Source organism: Onychostruthus taczanowskii, unplaced genomic scaffold, assembly GCF_017590055.1.
Source record: "Onychostruthus taczanowskii isolate IOZ18803 unplaced genomic scaffold, ASM1759005v1 scaffold92, whole genome shotgun sequence".
Taxonomy (NCBI): Eukaryota; Metazoa; Chordata; class Aves; order Passeriformes; family Passeridae; genus Onychostruthus; species Onychostruthus taczanowskii.
The window spans coordinates 624,505-650,858 of NW_024507213.1; the positions used below are offsets into that span (position 1 = coordinate 624,505).

A 26,354-nucleotide genomic window follows, 5' to 3' on the forward strand; every position below is an offset into this window, starting at 1 on the left:
GGACAACCATCCCTAAGTTAGAGTATCACAGTGGATTCATGGATATCCAACTTCTATTTTCCTTTAATTTGGTTCCATTCCTCTGAGTCACAGTCCCTGGCAGAGAGGGATCTCAACCTTTAGACACCACTGGCTGCCCTACAGCTCAGAAAATCTATGTGTGCTCTTCTCTTCAGCCCCAACACACAGCTTTAGAGATACTCTCAACTGTTCAACTTTAAAATGAAACCCACCCAAACTGAGAGAGCATCCAGCCCAGCAGTCACAGAACCATTCACAAGAACTGTCAGCACATTTACTCTCCTGTACTGTTAATTAGTGAGGGAAATAAACTCACAGCTTGTACCTCATACCCACTCTATGCACTACTAATTGTTCCTGATCTGTGTTTACTGTTTCTTGATGAGTGCAAGCCTTAATTTTGAAGATTTGATATATCCTTAGGTTTCATTGTTCAGACCTGAGAGCATCTCTGCAACTCAAGACTGAATTAGTTTTAAAAGCTGAGTTTTAAGACACTGTATTTAAAGTTTTCAGGAAATCTAGATGTCATACCAGCTATGCTTCTGCTGACTGTTCATTTTGCAAAAACATCATAAAAACAAAGTGAGCAAAATTTACCTTGTGCAATGCATTATTTACAAATGACAGCTGTTTTGGGAAAGCCAAGATGATACTCTACACTATTTTCTCTTATTTTACCAATGTTTTACCACAGAGATAAAACAATTGTCAAAACCATCCCTTATTATAAATGTAAACTGATCATGCTACAATTCTACCCTTTTTCCTTATCTCTGCTTTGTCAGTTTTGTGCAAACATCACAAACAACCCTCTGGATTTTCATTTTCCCCTCTTCCATCTCCAAAATGTCATCACCAGCATAATAATTTTATTTGCTTTTCAAAGAGGATCAGTTAAAGCAGCAAATTTTCCTAGGAAAATATCTTGCCTATTTTTTCCCAACTTCTGCTCAGTCTTCCTATTATTACTACCACTACTACGCTATTGTTATTATTATTGGTTATTTTTATTGTTGTTGTTATTATTATCTTGTATGTTCTAGTCAAAAATTAAAAATAATAATAAACCCAGAAAACTTCAATGTGTTCAACATACATTTGTATCCTTTAGCAAAAGTAAAATGCTGAGGAGACACAATTTACTTCAATCTTCGCAAGATGCATAAAAAGTCTTTGAAAAGACTTTAAAAAACCCCAAAACTACTGTGTAAAGGTAAAAATTCCATTAGCCATTGAAAGTGTTTAAAAAAGTAGGACCTAAGTGGTTGTGGCTGTCATTGATTCAACAGATGAAAAGAAGTGAAGTGGTTAAAAGCATGGTGAGAGCACAGAGAGATCAGCAGTGCTTCAGAGAAGGAGAATTGATAGTGTATGACAGTGGGATGTAAAATACATTTAGAAGGGCCCATCATTCACAATTTGAGATATCAATAGTAAGTTAAAAGGTCATCAAAACTGAGTACCATTGAAGGGTTCTCCAGCATGCCCACTTATTAGAGAAAATAGATTAATCTTCCCCAGTACAGAATGGGGATTACAAACCACAGCAAAAATAGTTACACAAGATCATGTAAAATGACATGACAAACTGGGTTACAGAGCATGAGGAACAGTGGATTGAGGCAAACTGATACCCAAGGTATCAGTATCTCACTGCTCTTACTCTAGACCAAATCATATTTATTTCACTTGCAGGCCCTCGGAAGAAGTGTAAAAAAACTCACCTCTGATAAAAATGTCTGGGCTGATTTCTGTGCTCCTACATGGAGCAGATATTCATATACGTACAGTGCTAATCTGAAAAATAAACAGAAAGGACAACATTTAGTATTGTGCATTTGTTTGCTCCTCTTCTTAAGAAATAAAGGATTATCACAAGTTTGAGATACGCCCCACTGCCTTCCACAAACCACAAGGTACTCAACGTGCCAAATCTATTACCTCTACCAGAATTTTTCAACTAGACATGCAGGTCAATCTGACCAGAGGTGTTTAAATAGTCATTAATTAAAACATTATTAAGCCCCCAAATTACTTAATGTCAACATTTTTAATATTTGGACAAGTGCCCAGTGAGCTAACAAATGACCCCGTGCTGCTCTGAGTGAGCATGCTTACTGTAAATACAATATTTTCATACAGTGTCACTGGTTGCTTTTCCAAGTCAACTTTTTTAGCATGTGGAATGTGTCAAGCTGTTAGCACTACTGAAAAATAGCCCTGTGGTTTTTCCAAAGAACATGGAAACTTCAGGCTGCATCAGGAGAAGCGATGGCAGCCTCGATGCATGGCATGGCTGAAAAACAACAGCTCTGCAGCGAAGGGAAAACAGATCCTGAAATTCAACCAGACCTCGGCTCTGGTGGCAGCAGAGCTACAAATGACTGCCAGAGCTCCAGCTGATTCCCCAGAGGAGGAAGAAGGAGGAGGAAGAAGGAGGAGGAGGAGGAGAAGGAGGAGAAGGAGGAGAAGGAGGAGAAGGAGGAGAAGGAGGAGAAGGAGGAGAAGGAGGAGAAGGAGGAGAAGGTCTTTTATATTTTCTACCTGCACTGTCTCTAAGAAGTTAACTGCATTTGAATGCACCTCATGATACATGGCTATTCTTAATTGAAACATTCTCCCTATTCATTTTCAAAAACCAGTAGATAACTACACAAAGAAGAGAGGCAGAGGATCTGCCTTCCTGTTCAAAACCATGTTCTGTGTGATCACTGTCATCATGGCTCTGCTGGAGCAGTAATTATTGCAGTGACCTAACAAGTGTGAAATTTTAAAATCTCAGAGAGGCCTTCCCCAAAAATGGTTTTCACTAGCTGTTTGTACTTTGTACATGTAATATATTTACATATTACTTTACTCTCTGTCCAACTTCAAAAGCAAAGATGTACATTTTTCCTCGAATTAAATATATATCATTCAAACATGTGACTGGTTTTAGTTTGAACTCTTGAGTACTGTGGGGAGAGAGGATCTCTTAAGAGTTGACTTAATTCTTCCCAGTTCAACTACCATGCAAATTTTAACCAAGAAATGTTGTAGACTAAATCTAAGACACATGTAAGAGACAGAGAAGAAACACTTTTCTGCCAATACATCCTGAATACCCAATAATGCTTTTTTTTTCAAAGCACCTCATTTGTCTTATGAGAGTCCCTTTTTTGTTCTTATCCAAACATGAAGCCTGCCGTCCAGATAAAAGGGTCTGTGTGATCACATCCTTCCTGCCCTGTGAAGGAAGGCGGAGCAGCACAAAGCCCAGGTTTGCTGCAGGCAGTTTCAGCACCCCCACGGCTCTGACACCGACTGAAAGCTTTGGCATCCCGGGCACCTTGATGCCCACACTGACAGCACAAGGCTGTAATGCCCAGAGAGGTTTGTGCCTCCTCTCAGGACTCTGGGGTGCCTGCAGAGTGCTCCAGCACAGCCCAACATCCCTGCCTGTCCCCACTGTCTCTGCTCCAAAAACACAAGATATTTCAACACTGCAACAACAAGACAACCCTAAAACTTTTGACCTAAACGTGCAGAATGTGCTAATTAAGAATGATGCTTTTACCATCTCCAGCTCTGTGTAAATGCTGTTACTTCTTGGGCTAAACAAACCAGCAGTGCAATGAAATGAGTGCATGGAGGGTAAAAGTGGCAGATTTCAGTAGAAGGCTTTAGGCTTCCAGGTTGGTCCAGCTGTGGTGAACCCCAGATTGGCAAGGGTTGTGCCAGGAGAGCTGGGACCACCTCCCACCAAGAGATATAGGACAGAAGCACAGCACAGAATAATCCCATAGGGTCCTACCAGGTCTGTATGGCTGCCCCAGCCCTTGTTATTGTGCTCTCAGGAAGCCTTTACAGAATGTAACAATGCTATGGGTTCATTCGGAAATAAATGCATTCACAGAGATCAAAAGAGAGATACTAAGGTTTCACTGTGTCACAGCAAAGGATCAATGGGAAACTGATGCTCTGGGGAAAGACGGCAGAGACGCACAAATAGGTGCAACACTGTGTAACAAGGAGGAATACCAAATATACAAACTGTAACGACAGGCGGGGAACAGAAAAGACAAAAACCAAACTGCAGTTCAAGTGTGTAAAATGAGCAAATTAATGTACTATTTCACATCCTGTCACAAGACTAAGAAAGTATTAGTGAGGTGGTCTTCAACACCAGAAGACTTGGGTTTGAAGTGACATTTTAAAAAGACAGTTTTTACTCATTAAACTGGTGTGAGAAACCGTGCAGAAGCAGCAAGCAGACATATGTTGAATTTTCACATTTGCATACTTGTTGACATCCCATGAGTAATGTGAGGAAAAAATATTTCCAATCAATTTATGACAATGCTGCAGTAATTTCTGTTAAAGACATGACACAGGCCAGAGCTCCCCCCTCCCTGCCAAGACAATTAGAGCACACATTCATCTGTACCCTGATGATACATTCACTCCATTAACAAACAAAAAAGGTTACTGTCTGACTCATGTTGCTAACCTGGTGCTCTCTGCCTGAAGTTCCTGCTCTAATTGGACAAGGCATTCCTACATCCCACAAGCAGCTACTGAATTCCACAGAAAAGAACCATTTAAGTGGTTCAAGTCAAGCATTTATCAGAATACTACCAGGAAATAAACAGTAATTCCTCTAACTGTGCAGTGGAAATTACATTCCTACATTTTAAAGATGGGGAGATGCAATTAGCTTAATGAGAACTTACAACTCAAGCCTTGCAGCACAATTTCCATTGGTGGAAACATGGTGAACTCACCCAATTCCAAACCAAAAGACTAAGAGTGCACATCACACAAGTGTTCCCACCACCTCCTCCGTCACCAAGAGCCATTATGCTGCTAACATCTGATGCTGGATGTAAAAAAATAAAGTATCTATAATGGGAATGTTCCAGATATGAGCATCACCAAGATACATTTATAGCACTTTTAGATTGTTAAGACGTAATTTTTTGAAAACTCTTCCTGTATGGAGAGTTTAGCATATGGCACACCATCTATTCAACTCTTGGTGGGTTCAAAACAGTAATTAAAGAACTAGAAAATCAATATCCATACATAATTGTAAGTTTGAGTGAAGCAGCTGAGCAAGAATGAAAAGCAACTTCATGGAAGAGATCTTAAATGTTACTCTCCATGTTTCACAAGACCTCATGTATTCCCAAATTGCTACTCTGCACAGAGAACTAGTTTTTCTGTTGTTTTCAAGAATGTCTATAGGCTTCAGTTCAAATCCATATTTCATTTCAAATCCTAGGAATCTCACTCATCTCACATCCGAATTACAAATCCCATTCTGTAAAACACGAGCAAGTAGCACTGAATCTTAGCACATGTTTTAAGCAGAATTTTTCTGAACAAATTTTCTTGAATCCACTAATTCAGTACTTTAAAACCTGCTCCAAAGCTCCTGAAGGCAACTGGTTTTACCAAGTTTCAACAAACACTGGTAAACAATCCTTCTAAGAAGCTTATTTAATATGCCAAACCATGCTTTCTGGCCTATTTGGTCATACTGACAGTAATTTTTTGCCCCTTTTGTCCCCCTGTTTTTAGAATATTTATATGGTAATATAATTTGTTTGTAAGTATTTATTTCTAATATATTTTTGACATAGATATATATATACACATATATATATATATATAGATAGATATAGATATATACACACACATACATATATATATATAAATAAATAATATTTTTCTACTCATCTCACCTGAAGTTTATGTGATTCAGTCTGCTGTCCAGCACCCACCTGAGAGAGGACTGGACAAGAGACCAGAAAAGCCATGGTTTTGGGTCAAATTCAAGCACTACCTGAGAAGAAAACCTTTTCCCTGTGCTTAGGCAGCCCCATGATGTGCCTCGGGGCTGCAGGGATTTCCCTGCACAGCCCAGCACAAGCAGCAACCCCAGGGTCACCTGCACATCCCGCACACCTCCGAGATTTTGGGCTGCTCAGCCTGAGCCAGAGGCTCCACTTAGGCCACTCTGCTGCTCCCTCTCACAGCTGAGGACTGATCTGTGACACTGTGAGTGCCCTGTGTGCCATCAGCAGCCTGAGTGGTGCTCTAGGAACACCCAGGTATGGAATGGAACACAAGCACTGGTCAAGGAAACAGTCCTGGGGTGTATCATTGATATTTTCTTGGCACTGGAGGGTCCTGAGAGCTCCTGCACTGCCCTGCAAACACAGCTAGTGTCAAATGTGTTCAACGTGATTCACACACAGGTATTTCTCCCTCTCTCTGCAGAAAATACTTTCTTTCCATTCATCCAAGCAACGCTCAGTGCTGTGAGGAATGGGGGCCTGGTGGCGTTTCCCAAATAAGCTGATCCTTCTCCTTGCTCACCCCAGTTTCACAGACAGGGAAGGCCTTCACCCAGCACAGCTCTCTGCCAGCAGGCAGACCTAGCTCTGGTCTCTTTTCCACTTGACTCCTTGCAAGATGTCCCACAAATTCACCTCCTGAAGTGAGGCCACCCTCCCCTCGGTTACTGCTCCGATAGCACAATAAACAACAGCGGGGATTTTCAGTTCACACACATACTTGCAGCTCACTTTTTTGTGTGTCTGTGTGTGTCCTAATTTCACACCCCTTTGCTACTTGAACTCCTGCAGACTTCAAGCACTGGCACAGCCATTTCCACCCATGTGTTAAGCTGAACACCAGTGTGTAACTAAACACTGAATAGGTATTTGGTACGCACTGATCTTCGGGGAAAGATCAGAGGTGTGTGCTGTGGTAGTGTCTGCAGTCTCCCCCACAAGCACTTAATTGCATGGCTTTACATATTTTCATCAGCTAAGGATGATTTGGTTTGTGCTGTCACACTGCAGCCTTCCCCACGTTGCTTTTATCTGATTCTGGTTGAATTTCGTATTCTTCTTTTGTCTGAGGTCTCAGCTCATAGAAATTACTACAGATCCAAACCACTGAAGAATCAAAACACTCTTTTGAAGGCTTCAACTTGAATGGGACAATTTCCATTGATTCCCAAATCCTTCATCAAAAGGCAAGTTTTCCTGATGACCTACAGATTTTCAGATAAGAGAACAGTCATTTTTATACCTATATTTGGCACATATATTCCACAAGATTTCCAGTAGTTTCATAGGTTCCCTAGTCCATGGTTAAGGAAAAAATATGAAAATATATGGATTTTTAAAGATTGTCTCTAAGTAGCTTCTTGGGCTTAACCTATATTAACTACACAACTTACCATAATTATAAAATATTCCAAATGGCAGCTAAAAAACAGCTACCTGACAAAATACCTTTTAAAGTGTAAGCTCAGACTTTAATAAAAATACTTGAGATGCCACCTCTTTCTGATAGTGAAAGTGGTAACCTTGGTCTTCCCTGATGCTTTCAATGGCATAGTAATGGAATTTTACATGGTATTTTGTCCCTGGTATAAAATTTCCTGTATTTAATGAGTTTAATGCCATGCCCTGGCAGCACAGAGCTGGCACGGAGAGAATCACAATCAGAGCGCAAAGCAGACACACAATCCTGACCAAAATGCAAACTTTAAAGCTTTAAAATCACAGAATTATTGATTGGTATATGACATCTTAAAATATTGAAGTTGTTCCTGAAGCAGCTGCTTGCTCTGAGTCGAAAAAAAACTGTCTACAGCCTCCTGGAGAAGGCTGAGGAGGAGGAGGAGGGAGCAGGAATGCACAGAGCAGCTCCCCAAGGACGAGCTGGATCAGCACTGCCTGGACGTGCAGTGCCCACCAGCCCCACTGAGCAAGCAGCACCTAATGTGATTTTCATTCACACAAAGAAATCACTGTTTCTGAGCATCTGGCTCCTACAAGGACCCATGGCTTTGCTAGCCTTCTCAGAGAATGTACATTTAATACCCTGTCCAAAGAATCCCAGGATATTTAGGGTTGGACTGCTGGTGTCCCCTGTACATGTCATCAATAATGTTGGGCAAAAGAGTTTATTCCTCTTTTACAGCAGATCCCGGTAAAACCTAGATACAGATGTTAAATACAGACTGTGCCATTCCCCCTATTCACTGCATGCTACAGTTTTGTGTTCAGACTCTGTAAAATGCAAACTCTGCACTGAGAGCTTGGTAGGATGCCCTGAGGAGACAGTAACTAGGCACCTCATGAATTTTACGAGAATCATATGGGGTGGTGACACACAAGATGAAATTCCCTGAGTATCTACCTAAAAAGTAATGGTGGAAAGTAATTTGTATGACTTATTATGAACCAGTGAAATTTTCTTCTGGAGAGATTAAGTTCTGAAATTACAACAGTGGAGTTAACAGACCTCAGAAGTCAAAGAAATTCGCAAACTAGTGGAGAGACTTTCTTCAGAAAATCATATTACCTGGAGAAAAAAAGTGCAAGAAAAGCATCAGGTGCCTCAGGCTAAATTTAAAAAACTGATGTCAAATATCAATGGAAGACAAATAGGAAATAGTAAGAGGTTACTCTGGCTGCATCCAAAAAATCATCAGTGATCCAAGATAAGACTGCAACAATGAAGAAAGTCATGTAACAATATTAACATCATTCAATCACTCTGGCCAGACCCACACCTGTCTGCAGAGCCCCAAACATCTGGCTGAGCTCTCACCTGCAGAGCCCTCACACATCTGGCTGGGCTCTCCCCAGCCTAGCCCTCACACATCTGGCTGGGCTCTCACCTGCCAAGCCCTCACACATCTGGCTGAGCTCTCACCTGCAGAGCCCCCACACATCTGGCTGAGCTCTCACCTGCCGAGCCCTCACACATCTGGCTGGGCTTTCACTTGCAGAGCCCTCACACATCTGGCTGGGCTCTCACCAGCCGAGCCCTCACACATCTGGCTGGGCTCTCACCTGCAGAGCCCCCACACATCTGGCTGGGCTCTCACCTGCAGAGCCATCACACATCTGGCTGGGCTCTCACCTGCCAAGCCCTCACACATCTGGCTGAGCTCTCACATGCAGAGCCCTCACACATCTGGCTGGGCTCTCACCTGCCAAGCCCTCACACATCTGGCTGAGCTCTCACATGCAGAGCCCTCACACATCTGGCTGGGCTCTCACCTGCCAAGCCCTCACACATCTGGCTGAGCTCTCACATGCAGAGCCCTCACACATCTGGCTGGGCTCTCACCCGCAGAGCCCTCACACATCTGGCTGGGCTCTCACCTGCAGAGCCCTCACACATCTGGCTGGGCTCTCACCTGCAGAGCCCTCACACATCTGGCTGGGCTCTCACCTGCCAAGCCCTCACACATCTGGCTGAGCTCTCACCTGCAGAGCCCTCACACATCTGGCTGAGCTCTCACCTGCCAAGCCCTCACACATCCAGCCATCCTTCTCCAGGGATTTACACCCTTGCCTGCCCCTCGTGCCCACCCCTGGCTGCCAGGGGGAACTGGAGGGAGTCCCTTGCTGCTCCCTCAGACTGGACCATGGCCCAGAAGGATCAGCCAAGACCCCCAGTTACTCAGTGCTTCCACTCAGCAACACCTCCAGGCAAACTGGAGCACACAACCTGAGCTACACCTCACACTTTGATGATGATGACTTTGTTGAGCCTCCAGTCCTCTCAAGACTGCCCAGGGGATGGTTTAATACCCAAGTATGTGTATTTTACAACTTTACAGATAATTTTCTTAGACTCTGAACTGGAAGTTACCAGAAACACCTTCTGTTTGAAATGCAGGTGATAAAAAAGGCACAGTGGTTTTCTATATCCTCCCACAATCTTTTTATAGTAAGAATACTTTCCAAACAAAGAATCCCAGCAACAAGAGGAAGGTATTTGAAAATCAGGCTCACAAAGAGTTTATCCACACATTAGAAACCCCCAAACTTTAAAAAAAAACCTCAGCAATAATAGAACCTTGCAGCATTGAATTTCTACTACGAAATGTTTGACTAACAGTCTAGAAAATTTTAATGTTAGCTCTGCAAATTGCTACCACTGGCTAGTGTTTGAAAGGCAGAAACCAGATAGAAAAGAAAAGAGACAGGAAGTATTTGATTCTGCACTGACAGCTGATGTCTGGTAGAAGAACTGACACTGAGTTTTTATGAAGCAGGGAAAAAGAGGCAAAACATTTGTCACACGGTTTCTGGCTGTGCACTTATTCTAAAACAAAATTTAAAGGGCATAAGCATGCAAAAGACTCTAGTCCTACCATGTGCAGGACCCAATTCAGACTGGTAGTTCTGCTCTTAATAGTTATAAATGCATTTCTGCACACAACATATTCAGCCAAAAAAAGGGTTGCCTTACATTTGGTTTACAGGGGGGAACAGAAAATTCTCTATTTTCTTAAGGATGTATTACTAGAATACTCTAACCCACACTGGATTCAGTTATTAAGTTAACTTCATGGATAATTTCACAGGCAGGCAGGACAAGAAATGCAAGACATAAGTCAATGTTATGTTGTCAAAATGCAATTTCTGCAGCAGGTAGACAGGAACGTACGAGATTTCAACAGGGCATGGACAGGTTTTAGCATGCCAGATGTTGGCACTGAAAAGTACAAATAATCATATAAATAAATAGATAAAGTTAAAAAAAAAGGAGGGGGAATAAAAATGAGAGGGAGGAAAAAACTAGAAAAAATATTAAGGGGAAAAAAAATCCAGATGGGTTCTTCACAGCCAGACAATTTAAGGTTCCAGAAGTTTACACTTCAGTGAGCTGATGTGCCCCAAAACTGCAGCCCAATTAATGTACCTGACTGAGCCAATACCTGACCACAGCCACAGAACAACAATTCCAAGCACCAGGACCCCTGGGGAACACCAGGCATATGAAAGAAGTACTTAAAACTCTCAGCTTGTGATCAAAAGGAAAAAGATCGTGAAGATGTCTTAATGAAGTCAAAGGTTTACAGATTAAAAATACTGGTGAGCTCCATGCAAGAACTTCAGGCAGTTTTGCTAAGGAGAGTTTCAGAAAATATTTTCCAATATATCATGAGTGATGAACCATTTAATGTAAAAATCCTCTGTAATAATAGTGCAAAAATAATATACCTTCAAAATGAACTCAAAAATGTTTTATTAAATATAAACACTAGTTTGCTTTTTGTTCATGTGCAAACTCCTGCCTGAGCACAATTTTTCATTTCTTCTCAGTGACATTTTAAAGAATTCTGATTGAACTGCTTGAGGACACAGAAAAGTTCATTTAAAAAAAAAAAGAAAAACTTACACAACTTCCATGTGTTTCTCACTTCTCAGTTAAATATGAATAGAATATTAAGATTCAGCAAATATTTGTATTTAGGATGCTGTTTACACACCACCTGAAATTGACTTGAGATATTTATGTGGTATTAAAGGGATTCTGGTCTTAAGCCACAAAAGTACACGTATAGAATTCCAGATTCATGGAATGGTTTGTGGTGGAGGAGACCTTAAAACTCATCCTGTCCCCCCCTGCCATGGCAGGGACACCTTCCACTGTCCCAGGCTGCTCCAGCCCCAGTGTCCAGCCTGGCCTTGGGCTCTTCCAAGCACATTGCAATAATTACACTGCAATTCCATGCTTCATTTATTGCCTTTATCCTCCTTTCTTCATTTTCCCTGTTTCTTAGCAGTAAAAGAGAAACTAATCTTGAATTACTGTGGAAACTCTCAAAAGCAGATTTCGGCGTAAGAAGCCGGCACATGGGAATCACAAACAGCAGAGAACAGGGATTTGCTTTGCTGATCCTTATCTTTGACAAGACTCTTACCTGCAGAAGGAAGGGGAAAGAGACTTTCTGCTTTTTTTTCAGCCTGCCAGCATTGTGCTGCGTTGTGGTGAAGTGCTGGTACTGCCAGGGGTGGGAGAGGGGAGGGAGATGTTCCAACACTCCACCAAAGATTTTGCACATTTCCTGTGGTGCTCACATTCTCTGAACAGAAAGAGACAAAATTCTCTCTCCCAGGATTTTTCCTGGGGAAGGCACTGAGAAGCTAAAACAAGTCTTATCTCTACCTGCTGCTCCTGTTGTTTGGCACATGCGGAATGTGTTATGGAGATTGTTTACCGAGAGTGATTTGTTGATTGGATTCTGCTGATGGTTGTTTGGACTGATTGACCAACTGGGTCAAAGCTGTCTCAGACAGTCACGGGTTGTTCTGTAGTATCTTTTTAGTACAGTATCTTTTTGTGTAGTATCTCTTTAGTATAATTATAATATAGTATAGTATAATATAACACAGCTTAATAAAACACTTGTTCAGCCTTCTGAAATCATGCAGTCACAGCACATTATTCCCTGTGTTGGGGTCGTCCTGCATCGATAACTTCCAGCACCAGCTGATGAACAAAAGCCTGTTAAGATCCTTTTACTCTTTCTACCAACTATATATTTTTATCAGCATACACAAATAAATCAATTTATGCCTCCCTGTTTCATCTTTTATACACAGAAAGGCAGAGGATAGAATTTTTCAGGCACAAGACCACTTCAGTTTTACAATACATAATGTTCAAATCTCAGTGAAACTATGTTTATGCCACATAAAGCTTTTATAAAGAAAAATTATGAATCAAACTGTAATATGCACTTTTTCAAGAATAAGTATTGATGCAGGATTCTAAACAACTGCAAAAACTCTGAGTGAAGAAAAAGGTATTAAATTTGCAATGAATAGCATTAAAGTGAAAAGGAAAACACTTATGATTTAGTAAGGAACTCTCCTGTTTCTGCATTAACTGTTCACTTGATATAACAGAGTGGAAAAAACCCACAAAAATTTCAGTTCTCAGGTAAGTGGTGAATATCCTTCAGTCCTGTCTCACATCTAGTGGAAACAGATTGAAACAGAAAAAGCCAGACTATACCTGAAATGAACAAAACCAACCAGCTACCATCAAAGATAAAAGGAAAAAGAAAAGCATACCACAAAAACCTATGACTAAAAAAAAGCTTCATAATATATCTGTCATATTAGTTCAGTATTACGTATACTGTCTCTGTAAAAGTTTCTCTCTTCAAAAGAAAAGTAAAACAAGAAACAGATCTCACAAGAAATTGCATATCTATACAGAAAGCTGCATTAAATGCAACATTTTTATTTGCATCAGCAGATGGCTACATTAAAACCAAAAGTAAAGAAAATGCAACTTTCTGTTTAAACACAGAAATTATTTTTTATTAGGAACACCATTTCTTACTCTCAACGTGACTCAGACTGAGACTTGAATCTAAATCTCAAGTTGAAATACCCTGCTTTATCTTCCAAATTACTGATGCTTGACTTGGTCCTGTGTCTATTTAGAATACATACATTAGTTTTTTAAAATATCCTTGTATTAGTACATTACTAGAAGACAGCTTTTCAGCACAGCACCAGGCAGTTACAGCTCTGGATTTCAATTTCACCTCAAAAAGCCATTCCCTCCTCAGCAGAGTTTTACTAGAAGGCTGGAGTCAAGTCCTGGAATTATATTTAGTACTAACTATAAAGTATTTATAAATCTGCAATGAGTAAATCAAATGTTTAATATATATTTTAACAAAGGGTCATTTGTTATGGATTTTAGGGCAGCAGTTAGACAAAACACTGTCTTTAACACCTTCTACTGTGTGCTTATTGCCATACATAATACACACTCTTCATGCCTGTAACCTGTTTAATAACAGACATTAATTATTTATTAGCCCTCTATAAACAATTTATAAATGTACTCTTACTATAAAGCATGACTGGACTGGCCTTTACTCCCACAATGAAGGTGTCTGCAGAATTTTAACTGCTGCATTAAGAAGCAAACCCCACTTACAAAGAACTTAACAGTAATACACATTTTGGGATATAAAAATGTAGCCAAGCAGGACAGCTCATCATTTATCTCAGATTTCAGTACTATGCAGGGAATTTCCCATAAATTTATGTGAAATGGTTATGACAGCACTGCTAACAAAATGTTTAGGTGCAACAGAAGTTTTTTCACACCTTTGTCATGCACCTGCTGGAGAAGTTTACTTTTTCACCTTGGTAGGCTGGAGTGTCCTGCAAATACTCTTTTTAGCAAGATCACTCCAGGCACAGCTGCCTAGGGTGCCTTGCTTGACCAGGAGAGAGTGAAAATTTTAGGAAAACTGTGTGTTTTGCCACTCAAATTTTCAACAGCTTTGGAAATAATGTTGCACATTAACTGAGGGTCAGTCTTCTCTTTCAGACCAGCTGACGTTCTTTATATTTTTAGTATTAAAATCAGTTAATAGTTTTAGCATGTACACGGCATTTTGTGGCTCCTTCTGGCACTGCACTGGTTTGATTTTTTTCTATAAATGTTAATTCTTCTTGCGTGAGAACTGCATTAAATTCAAAGCAAATCCTTACACCATAGCAAAACACAAGGAATGTTCCTTAATGGCAAGACACAGGGAACAACACTTCCCTCTAAGTTTTCAAGTCTGATGTTTGCACCTCTCCTCCCTGGGATTTTTCTCCAGCTCAGTGAGTAATCAACCACAGCTTTGTAACACTGCTAAAGCTTGTGGCATTTTTCTGATTAAACTAAGAATTTTCCTTATGGAATTTTCCTTATGGGACACGTCTTTTCTGAGCAGCACAAGATCTGAGCATACTGGTGGAACATCAACCCCAAAAATATCAGTGGTGCTACATGTGTTGCCTGTGTTGCTCATCTCTCAGAGCATGTTCAGGAGAACCAACATGCAAAAAAATTCCTAATCAGGAATAAAACTGCACAGGCTGTTTAACTCCTTGCTCCCAGTGGTCTGGATTCCTTCAGGAAAGAAACACTGCATCAGGGAAACATAAAATACAAATAACACAAAGGCTCATAGTGTAAGATTAACTCATGCAGTTCAAAACTACTCATCTATTTAAAGTCAATGAGAAATATAAATCATGGTCAAGGCTGCTCTTTGTGCATGTGAAGAAAGCTTGTCCTTAACAATAAAATGTCCTCTTCAGATCTAAATTATGCCTCCTGTGTATCATCTCACTTAACATGGATGCACAAACAGAAAAACAAACCAAATAACTTCATGCCCATATGAAGCCCATGGGACAGATAACAAGGGAATAACTGTGTAATTTGAATAAAGGAGAAAAGAAGCTTTGAGTTCACAAATGAAGACAAGACCAATCATTGTTTTTAGGATGTGTAAGGAAAAAGTAAGCAGAGCTAACACAGAACATTCAGGTAAAAGAAAACATTAGGAAAGACACTGAAGAAAAACCACAGGATGACACACATTATGTGGCATTTAAGATCCTTGGCAAGACAGCCCAGAGCTGGATGGACAGAGGTACCAGGTGGGAATTCGAGGAGCAGAGCTGGGGGTGAGAGCAGCAGGAAAGAACACAGCTGCAGTGACAACACTGGGGTGCAAGAACTTCAACATCCCCTACGAGCAGCCTCTGGTCTCTTTCTAGCAAGGATATTGAAGTGCCAACACAGCAGAGAATTTCCTGGGGTTTCCATCATGCCTGTACATGTGATGCAGTCTTTCCACTGCTTGGTCAACAAGACAAGCCCACACAGAATTTGCAGTCACTAAAAAGGTCTTAAGCACCCTCCAGGGTGATGAAAACCACCCTTCCAGGACTCTCACAAAGCTATCCAATCCTTTAGAATCCCTGGAGATGCACAGCTTTGAAGGTGTCCTCAGACTACAAAGCAACAACCTAAGGTGGGGGGAAAAATACATGTATGGGAATAACAACTGAACAAGCAAACCTGAGATAAAGATCTATAAAGTCCAACGGGAGCCTCAAGACAACCCTGGCAAGATCAGCACAGTTAAAAACTGCTCATTATTTCACAATGTGTTCCTTTCCCACTGCTTCTGACCTAAATAATGTCCTTGCTTTTCAGGAGGTGGCCACTCTGTGGCTCCTCACTGCTCCCCCTCTCCAGGAGAGCACAAGCCTTACTGGGACTGAAACTAAACCCAGAGACTTTGCTTCCTGTGCCCCAAAGGAAATGGCAAACACCCTGGAAAAGGGATGAGAGGTGCATGAACACTGAACTGCATCAACATGAGACTGCAAGAGATGGAGATGCACTTGGAGCTGTTAATCTCTATGGTGTCTGTCAGACTCTCTTCATCCCTAGAAATGTGGGACTGCAGGAAAAAGGGACCAGCATGAGGAGAAAAGAGAGTATCTGGAGGTACACAAGTCTTGCTGCAGTAACATAAATCTGAGCCAGATGCAGACTACCTTTATAAATTATTTCTATTGGGAATTCCTGCACTTTCTCCAATCCTCCCTGAAGGTGCAATAGACATGGAGAGATAATTTTTATCAGAACATATATTCCAAAGGCAGCTTGTTATGGGCATCAACGATCAAAACACATTGAAGCCCTGTGAGAGCTCTGGGACTGACACAGGAACATGTCCAGGTGGCTTTGCAATGTCTCCAGAGCAGGGAATTCCAGGCCCTCCCTAGGCAGTATCCCAGGCTCTGCCATCCCAAAAGAGAAGGCAGACCCTGCTCCATCTCCCTTCCAGACCTGTGGGGACATCTGGGACAAGGTGCTCACCAGCACTGGCCACAAACATTCCTCAGGAAAACCAGCCTTGCCCATCATGTCTTCAACTCTCAATGCCACACTAAAAATCTAAGTCAAAATTTTGAGTCACTGCCACCTCCTCATTTCCCTGGAAGGCCACTCTCTGAAACAAAGGAAACTTTACCTTTCACCTTACCCACTCACTTTAATAAACATGAGCCATTGCCTGCCTGTTTGTGAAAACCTCACATGGAATTAATGAAGGCAACATTTGCTGCTTGTTCATGAGTTTGATCACACTTCTACAGTGATGATCTCATTAAACCATCCAAATATGAGAGTTTTGGGTGGGTTTTTTGGAAGGAAAATACTAGGAGCAACATTTCTTTTTATATTCATCCTTAGCCAACATCACTGAAATAATTATAAGGAATTGTTATAGATGAGTAATGAGATAGTTGGCTCTCACAAATAAGGGGTGAACATTATAAGCATGTTAAGAGAAGTTTTTGTAGATGTATAGTTATATTACTGTAATATGTCCTCTCCCCTGCATCGTTATCATGGGATAGCTGGGGCTCCCAGCATTGTAATTTTTCCTTATTTAGTGCTTTTCTTGTATTTTTTGTTAAAACTTAATAAACCTTCAGAAATTTTACTAAGCGAGCACTCGTTTCTCACAGAAATACAGGAATAAAGTTATCGAGAGGCTGCAATTTGTCATTGTTTGCCTCAGACCTGAATGTGCTTTCCTGCTTTTTTCACTCAAAAGCCTATAAAACTATTTCATTTAAAACAGTAGAAGAAAAATACCGTTCTCATTTCAATACGTGTCAGCTGTTCCCACAACAAATGTTGATAAAGTATGTGACGTTTAGATTCATAAAGTTACTAATTTCTGTTAGTACTCTCTGTTTCCTGTACTATTCATGTGTGAAAGCACCAAATGCCTGGATGGAGTATAAAACTAATGTGGATTTGACCACGGCATTGAGAGATGCTGAGGTAGTATCGCCCTCCTCAAAACAAACCAACATATGCACGCCAGAAAAACCACAAAAACACTCAAAACAAACAGAAAAACCCTCAAACCAATCCCCCTCCCAAAAGAAAAAAAAAAAAAAAACCAACCCAAACAAAAACCAACCAACAAAAAGAACCCAACCAACAAAGCAAAAAAAAAAAAAAAAAGAGAAAAAACAACAAAGAATCCCCACAAAACACAAAAAAACCACCCAAACTAAACCTAAACCACAAAAACAACAAAAAAAAATTCCAATCCTCGAACTCCCAAATCAGTGCCTGTGACTTCAACCTCTAGCTGAAGCATTCAGTACACACTACCCTAAACTAGGAATATGTTCCCCTGCTGCTTCCATTCCAAGTATTTGTGTGTTAATTCTAAAAACAGCTTTTCAGAGCAGCTCCTGAGGCTAGTGCTTTTCCTTTTGTCATGCAACCTGTGACCTTCGCAGGTGAGAGGGGGAACATCAACCCCCTGAGTGTGCTTTTCACACTTCCCCCAAGGTGAACAATGGGCGGGAGAAAACTTTACAACAGCAGGACTAAAATTCAAAAACAGTAACCTGGAGATGGAAGATTAGCAGGAGACACTCGATAACGACTGGTTTGAAAAAGCACTCCGAGTTCCCCAAATTCCAGTGCATCTTGCCCCACCTGGCCCCTGGGAGGGTGATTGTCTCCCATTCACCCCACCTGAGCTGAAGGGTTTTGCTGATGCCCGCGTTTTGTAAATGTTCTACAAAAATACATATTTGTCTGTTGAAATCTCTGCTGTTTTAAGAGGCCAAGTTGCTCTGGAGGAGGGCACAGCTTCATTCCTGCTCCAGTTATTTTCCTCCCCAGGGCTGCCATGAAAACAAATGAAATCACATGGATGATGATCTTGTCAGGTCTCATCAGCAAAGCAAGAGCCGCCCTGGCCATTATTAGCATAAGAGATTTAAAATATAAGCCTGAAACAAGACTACCGACCTTTTATACACCGAGCTGAAGTTGCTCACTGCAGATTTTCTGTAGCAAATCCCTTTCCTGCAAGGATTTTACAGAACTTTTCATGTGCATGAAGGACCACTGGAAAAAAAGTGGTACAAATGGCAAAAATAATGAGTCAGCTCCTCAGTTTATTTAGGATCCCTGCAACTTGCACGGCAGTTTAAAACAAGTTGCACAGGAAATTCAGTCAGCAAAACATATATTTTTAAAAAAATTTAAAATTTTATTAGGACTGGATTTGCAAAGGGAAAGAAATTTCCAACCAAGATGCCAACATCTATTAGCCTGCTACAAAACAATTAAAAGTAATGAAATTTTGACTTCTCACTAAGTGTTAAGAAGGTTAATATTAGTATTTGGTTAATCCTTCAGCCCCACGGAGAAGCCCTCACACGGGCCAGACAGCATTCTGGAGGTGGCAGTGCTGCCCCACAGCTTCTCAGCAGCAGCTCCAAAGAACACAGAACAGCCTAAACCACCTTTTATAATGTATATATGCACTCAAACGTGCACAGACCCTCCGTGCCACAAGGCTGGGGTGATAGCTAAGGGCGTAACATGAACCTGTCTTTAAAAACAAAACTAGTGCACCTATAGTGAGCTGCATCCTCTAGCAGAGACTTGTGTCAGAGGAGGGACTTGTCACTGCCTACTCTCAGGGAGGAGCAGTGCAGGAAGGACTAAAAAAATATTTAATATATTTTTTTAGAAGATACATTTAAAAATTTTAAAAGCCTTTGGGCACACACCCCCAAAAATAACCCCACCACCCACAGTACTATTTTAGGTGCCAGCTTTAAGGCTACATTCCGCTTTGCCAATGGCTGCTGGAAGGTTCAGGGTCCCTAAAGGAATGGTTGCAGGATTCCAGTGCAGATGTGTGCCCGGCTGGTCCCAGTCAGTGGGATACATCCCGGTGGAGACGGCAGCCTTTGAGCAGCTCCAGCTCCTGCCACAGAGCAGACTGGGACCAGAGCACTCAGACAAAGCCTCTGGGAGAAGGCAGAGTCATCTCACTCTGCAGAGCAGGGGCCATGGCATGTACTGTCCAGTATCAACAAACACCTTGGAGGGGATGCAGAGAAAAGGCACCATGGTCCATTTATACACAACAGCAAATGCCATGTAGTTCTCATTAAAGTGAGCATGATTCCCACCACCTGCCCCTCTCCAGCCCCATAGGGACAATGCTGGAGCAGCTGAGGGAAACACTATGTTTCACCGAGGCAAATCTACAGCTTTTCATCTTGAGTCTGAAACTTTGTTGGGAAAAGGGAAAAGAACAGAAGACAGTAAGATCTGTGAAATTATGGTTAAATAGGCTGCAGTGGATCATAAAGGCAAAGGTCAATGTGAGTGACTTTTAATATTTTCTTTCAAAACAGTGTTCATATGGGTTTCAGGAAAGGATAAGGCTATTCAGAAACTTGAATATGCTGTGTGTAAGATGTGCCATCAAGTATGACATGTAGAATATTGAAGAACTCCATCAGAACACAGACCAGACAACCAATAAAACACTAACATTAGTAATAAGACTGAGGATTCTGCTGCTTGGAAAAAGAAAAAAAAAATTAAGATATTTCTGAAGAAATTGTATTTTTAAATGCAATATCCCATTTTACGATTTTACGACTTTTTGGTTTATTTACTCCTTTGTGTTTTTAGGCAGAAATCAATTATGTCTATTTTTTTGTATGAACAACACCTCTTAAAATAAAAAGGAAGCTTCAGTGAGAACACAGCTATGGCAGCATCAGTCAGAGAATGGAGTAATGAAACTGATGCAGATATTTCAAACCAAGACTCAAACTTCCCCCCAAGTCTGAAGTGTTCAGTTTCCTGGGAGTCAGTGTGGGCAATTTGGCAGGCATGCTCATGAATATATTAACTGACAAGAACCATCCTCCCCCTCCAGTTAATATATATCAGGAGGAAAACATGTAGAGAGGCTCAAATAGCTAAATATCTCAGGCTAAAAATATCAAGAACTCCCTCAGCTGGAAGTTGTTAGCAAGAGCTCTGATAAAAATAAGGAACCAGGACAGCATAAATTCTTTCCTTTCCCTGCAGAAAATAAACTTCATTTGGGAGGAAAGTATTCAAAACATAATAAAAGAGGTGACTCACCCCTTTCAACATGCAGCACACAGTGCATGGAAGGAGGGGAGGGGGGACAGGGATGCAAACCCAGTGCAGGAGTCCTGCTGGGAGAGCAGCAATTCCCAGCTCCAGCACAGGTCCTGGAAGGACCACAACAGTTCACACACACACACACCCTGCCCTGAGGGACCCTGTGCCTCCTGAAGGGCTCCAGAGATAGTAAATGACCACACTGAGTGAATGGCTGCTCCTGGATCCTTCTCCTGAGGTTACTGGGATGCCCCTCCAACACCTACAGCAGGAACTGCAAGGCTATGGACATTTTAAATTCACTTCTTAGCCAGCAATATTTCCAGTCATAGGCTGCATTCTCTATTTCTTACATATTTCTCAAACTTACCTTGGCACAGTCCAATGAGAAAACCCAGAACTAGCAGAGCCAGCTTGGCTTTGGTTTGCAAGCAGACACATGCACATCACCCACTTCTTTCATTTTTGGGCAGGTAGGGTATCAAAAAGCAAGCTCAAGCCACCTACATTTAACAGCCTTCCACACTCAGAAAAGGAGCTGAGCAGGATGGGCTTGTCTCAGCCACAGAGGAAACACAGCAACCATGGTGTCTTAGGACTACTAAACCAGAAAGTAATTTACAACAGCATCCCATTCCTTCATTCTGGATGGAGTATCCCACATAATGAGAAATGATCCAGCTAAAGCACATTACAAGTGCTCATCTCACCATTTCATAATCACATAATTTACACTTTTACATCACACTGGGTCACACACCAGAGACACTCAAAAGGGAGTGGACTTTTGGACCTTTCAGAGTCATCTCCAGTGCCTCCTTCCCTGCAGTATCCCATGGTAGGGTAGGATTCTTCTGCACACCATCTCCATTTCTTGCAGAAATAAAAATTCAGGAAAGAAAGAGAACACTGGTGCAAGTCTGTATCTGAACATCACTTGAAGACCCAAGAGACTGATGAAATTTACTTAATTTTACAAACTGCATGACATAAGTAAAAATATATAACTCTGCCACTAGGAAACACTCAGATCCCAGCCACCTCAGAAAGAAATATTCTTGGACTCTAGAATACAAATGTGACATAAGTAAAAATATGTGTGACATAAGTAAAAATATGTGTTTCCTCTGCCACTAGGAAACACTCAGACCCCAGCCACCTCAGAAAGAAATATTCTTGGACTCTAGAATACAAATACAGAACAGTAGGAGTGGACTGGAAAATGATTGTTTACCAAACTTGAATCTTTGAACATAAAGGGAAAAAACCTTGACTCTGATGTAAGCACACCTTGACATCTTCACAGAGGATTGCCACAGCATAACTCATGGATTGTATCACATCCCTGAAATAACTTTTTCTGATAGTTTGTTACAGTAATGTTTTGATTTTACTTGTTGGATGAAGACACACAGAGGTTCTGGGAAGCTTCTTGTGCTGAACAGTGGGTTGAGGGAAGAGATAGGAATGTTTGTCCCAGCAGCACATGTGAGTATCCAGGCACATTCTGTATCAGCTTAGAATGTTTATCTCTTACCATTACAGCCATAAGGCTGTGGGGCAAAGAGGGCTCAAACACACTTTCATCCTTGAGATGGCTTCTGTATTGTTTCAAACAGTGGTACACCTGTCCTGTGCTCTTCAAATGCTCATGTTCAGCTAAAATACCTGCCAGCTGCCTTAAAAGCACCAATTTTCCACCCCTCTGAGATCCTTCCACAACCTCCAGAATAGAACCCTTCATCGTGGTTTTTATGCTGCTTTCAGAGTTCCCCCAAGCCCTGGAACCAGAATGCAAAGTTCTGTCATGCACCTAGGCAGAATCAATAGAGCTGAAGGGGAAAAAAGCCCCACAAACCAAAAAGAGGGCAAACAAGAAAGAATAAACTTTTGGAGCACAAAAGCTTCTTCAGGTCACTTGGCCTGTCAAAAGGGAAGAAAAAACTCTTTTCTCTTTTGGATAAACTTGTGTCAGTTGCTGGGGGTGCTGTCCGGAGAGAAATATGGATGGAAGCTTGATGGGGGAAATAAAAGCTCGTTATACCAATTAGTATTAGGGGAGTAGTGCATTCCCAGGCAGAAAAAAAACATATGGACTCATATGGACTACTCTTGCTGTTTCCAGAGGCTTTCATTCACACTGCTCTAAACAAATACTTTGCTTTAGGAAGCTGGGTTGTTGGGTAGTCCTTTTGTTGGCTCTGAAGAGAAGTAAATACAGGTGTTGAATATTGATCCTAAAGACAAGTAAATACAGGTGCAGAACATAAAATCAGCCTTGGTGAGCTAACTACAGTCATTACACAACCAACAGGTAGGACACTGTAAATTTTGTTTCCATACCAGGTACCATGACAAGGGTATAAGGCTGACATTGAACCAGCTCAAAAGTGAACCAAGAGTGCATTTAGTCTATTAACTCTGAAAATGGCCCTTTTAATTTTATTCCATATTTGAATCAAAACTGTTTATTTTGTCTTTTTTCCCCCACCAATCTGCTTCTGTGATTAAGCACATGCAAGTGATGCCCATTTACCTGTTCTAAAGACAAAGATAGCAATCCTTGATCTATAAATATGATTATATAAATTCAGACATACACCTATAAACACACAAACACAGGTAACACAGTGACAAAAACTGGTGCTGGGGGAATGCGATGGTCATCTCTTTTTCAGCTGTGTTAACTCTTTAAATATGGTCCTGGACTGGGAAATGAGAAACACCAAGAAAGGTACGAGCTTGTTAAAAACTGCCTGTCACAGAACTGGACTGAAGTTTAGCTGAAATCCACAACTGAATCACAAAGGCAGGAAGAGCATGAAAACATTTCCATTTTGAGGCTGCAGAATACACAGCAACTACTTTGCCAAGCTGCACTGTTGGTCCCTTTAATCTCGTTTCTTGGTTCCTTTCACAACACCCTCGGAATGCCTCGGAATAAGGTGTCAGGAAGCCCGAGGCACATCTGACACTGCCATGGGTTATCCCTACACTTCCCTCAATTAGTTTTTCACTTGTGCCCTGAATTACTGAGGATTTCCAATGTTTGTGCTGAGCATTAAGTGCCTGTGTTCACTTCAGCCCACAACCATTTGCAGAAGGCAAAGCTCTCTGTAAAAACACACCACACCAGAGAGCCCCTCTAATTATGCCTTGCCCATTGAATGTGTACACTGTGCAAAGAGAAATTAAACAGAAACTAATGCCAAAATACTTCCACAAGCTCTGCGTGTTTCCCTGTGGCTGCAGCTGATCATCCCCAGTGCTGCTCTATCAGGGAGCCCCTTTTGCACGACCTGTTCTCTGAAATATGGAACAGGTACTCCCACAAGCTGCTGCAGGCATGACCCTGCATTTTCAAATTCATTTATTTGGCTCACAGTCCAAGTATTGAAACCACAGTGTCCTTTTTTGACTTTTTGAAGTATTTTGTAAGAGCTTTACTAGATAGTGATACGAGTGAAAAACTGCTCAATCCACTTACATTGTTTTACTGGAAAAATGCTTCTAGTTTTATGACAAGAAAAGCTTCTGTCTATTATTTGGGGTTTTTTTCCCCCTAAATGAGTAATCACACCCAGAACTGGAGACTGACACTGGGTAACTTCTTTCTCTTTTTTTTTTTTTTTCTTCCTAGTTTGGAATTACTTATTACATACTTATAGGTCTGTTTGGGAAATATGGGTAACATTTTATAAACAACTTTTTTTTTAATTACTGGATTTAATAGGAATACATCTGCATCCAATACTCCAGTCTGCTTTTGTTTCTAATCACCTATTTAGGATAACCTGAGAAATCATTCAAAATAGTTTTTCCATTCACTTTTTCTACAGTTGGACAAATAATTTAAGTCTGGCATCTTTGAAGCATAAGATAGTTTTATTTGGGGTTGGGAGTTGTTTGTTTATTTCGGTTTTGCTACATTATAATAGCTCATATTATTTCTAAAAACATTTTGAAGTACACATAACTAGGTTTGTGGATGCCCATGTCTACACATAATGGTCTTGTAAAAGTAAACATCTTTCCTTCATAAAGAATTAGATGTACATTTAGCAAAATTAGAAGTGACACTGGATTTAAGGAGCTGCATCAGAAGTCAGGAACACCAACAGTGTTTTATCTTTCAGATCTGCTCGTCAAGCCCATTACCATTACCAGAGGCACATTTCCAGACTTCCACACTGCTCTTCATCTCCTGATCAGAAGATCTCCTTCATCTTTTCCAGCTTTGTACTTTTGTTAACCAACTGTCCTGTGTGCAAGCTCTGTGTGTTTATTTGTTGATCATATCCTTCTAGTCCAACCCAAAAAATCAACTCATATTTGTATTATTCTACAATGTGCATACAAACACACAGGAAAACCAAATTCCTCAGGCTGCAATATATGCCTTTTAGTTGCTTAAACATCACCTTCATGTACATGTATCCTCTCCAAATTCACAATTCAAGGAATATTAAACAATAAGCAACCAAAGGAGCCAAACAGTTCAAGAGACACACAATAGGAGTCATAACCTTCACTTCCAGGGCAAATTCAGATTTGGCAAGGGAGCTTCAATATTCCTGACAGACCTGATGAAATGTCAGTAGCTCACCCACACTCCAAACACTCAAAAAGCACCTGCACCTCCACTCAAAGGCTGACCCAAACAGGAGCCATCCACGGCTGGCCCTCACTCTTTGAGAAATAGCTGGGAGAACATAAGTAACATATCTAGCATGGAGAAATTGGGAGAGGATTTGGGTTCCCAAATCCTGCTGTTGCTGCTCCAGGGATCTGATTAAGCACAACTTCTGAGCATCAGGTGGCAGCTCACCTTGATCCCCGCAGATCTCCCCATATTTATGACACAATCACACACCCTGTCAGCTACATGATCCACTCTGTCCCAACACTGTTAAGAACAACATGGTTATTAAGAAATTACACTTTATTTCTGCACTCCAGTGTCTTACTCAGAAAGCACAATCACTCCCAAGGAAAGGAACACAGGCTACTACAGTTTGCCACTGATGTTGCTGGAATTTTCTCCTAACCTCTAAAACAGGTTTTCAAAACTAAAACCCAATACTTTTTTATAAGCATTAGGGTGTTTTATCACCCTAAGACAGTATTTTACTTTCTCCTACTAGGTGTAAAAATACTTAATTCCAGCAATGGCACATTCTTATTAACTTTCCAACCTCATTATATCAAGATAAAAATACACCTGCTAGTAACAAGACATTATCAATAGCAATATAAAAACAAAATTGCATGCACTGGAATTTACATATATTGGTAACTCCTTAGTATTGATTGCTTCTATATTTTCAAAACACTGGATTCATCCAGTGGTTTTGGTTTGGTTTGAAGGTGAAATCTATCCCAAGACTCTGAGGCGTTGGAAATAAAAATGGAAATAACGTAACACACAAGACATCGTGTAATCAGTAACTTCTTAAATTTCTTTCAAAGACAGTATTTTATTTAGGAATAGGAGAAAGGAAGAAAAGAAACAAAAAAAGTGAAAATCCTAAGTAGGAAATTAGAATTCATTGGCAATGTAGGCTTGATAAGTCCCATTAAGAGTCTGGGGTTAGCATCAAGGGTTGTACTTCAACCAGACCCATACAACCTCCAAAATACACCAAGACCAATTTGCCCAAAGGCAGATTTAAAGCCTAGCAAGGATGGTTAAAGCAGCC

At 41.0% G+C, this 26,354-nt stretch overlaps 1 protein-coding gene across 6 annotated transcripts in view; it reads right to left on the reverse strand.

Moving 5' to 3' along the window:
- Nucleotides 1-26,354, reverse strand: part of SSBP2 (single stranded DNA binding protein 2) — a 125,116-nt gene that overhangs the window by 90,842 nt on the left and 7,920 nt on the right. For all 6 annotated transcript variants that reach the window (XR_005954273.1, XM_041426650.1, XM_041426649.1 and 3 more), the window contains exon 2: nucleotides 1,749-1,821. Coding sequence is in view for 5 of the 6 variants with exons in the window: in XM_041426650.1 (XP_041282584.1) it covers nucleotides 1,749-1,821 (73 nt within the window). In the remaining variant the exon portion in view is untranslated. The remainder of the gene's footprint in view (nucleotides 1-1,748; nucleotides 1,822-26,354) is intronic.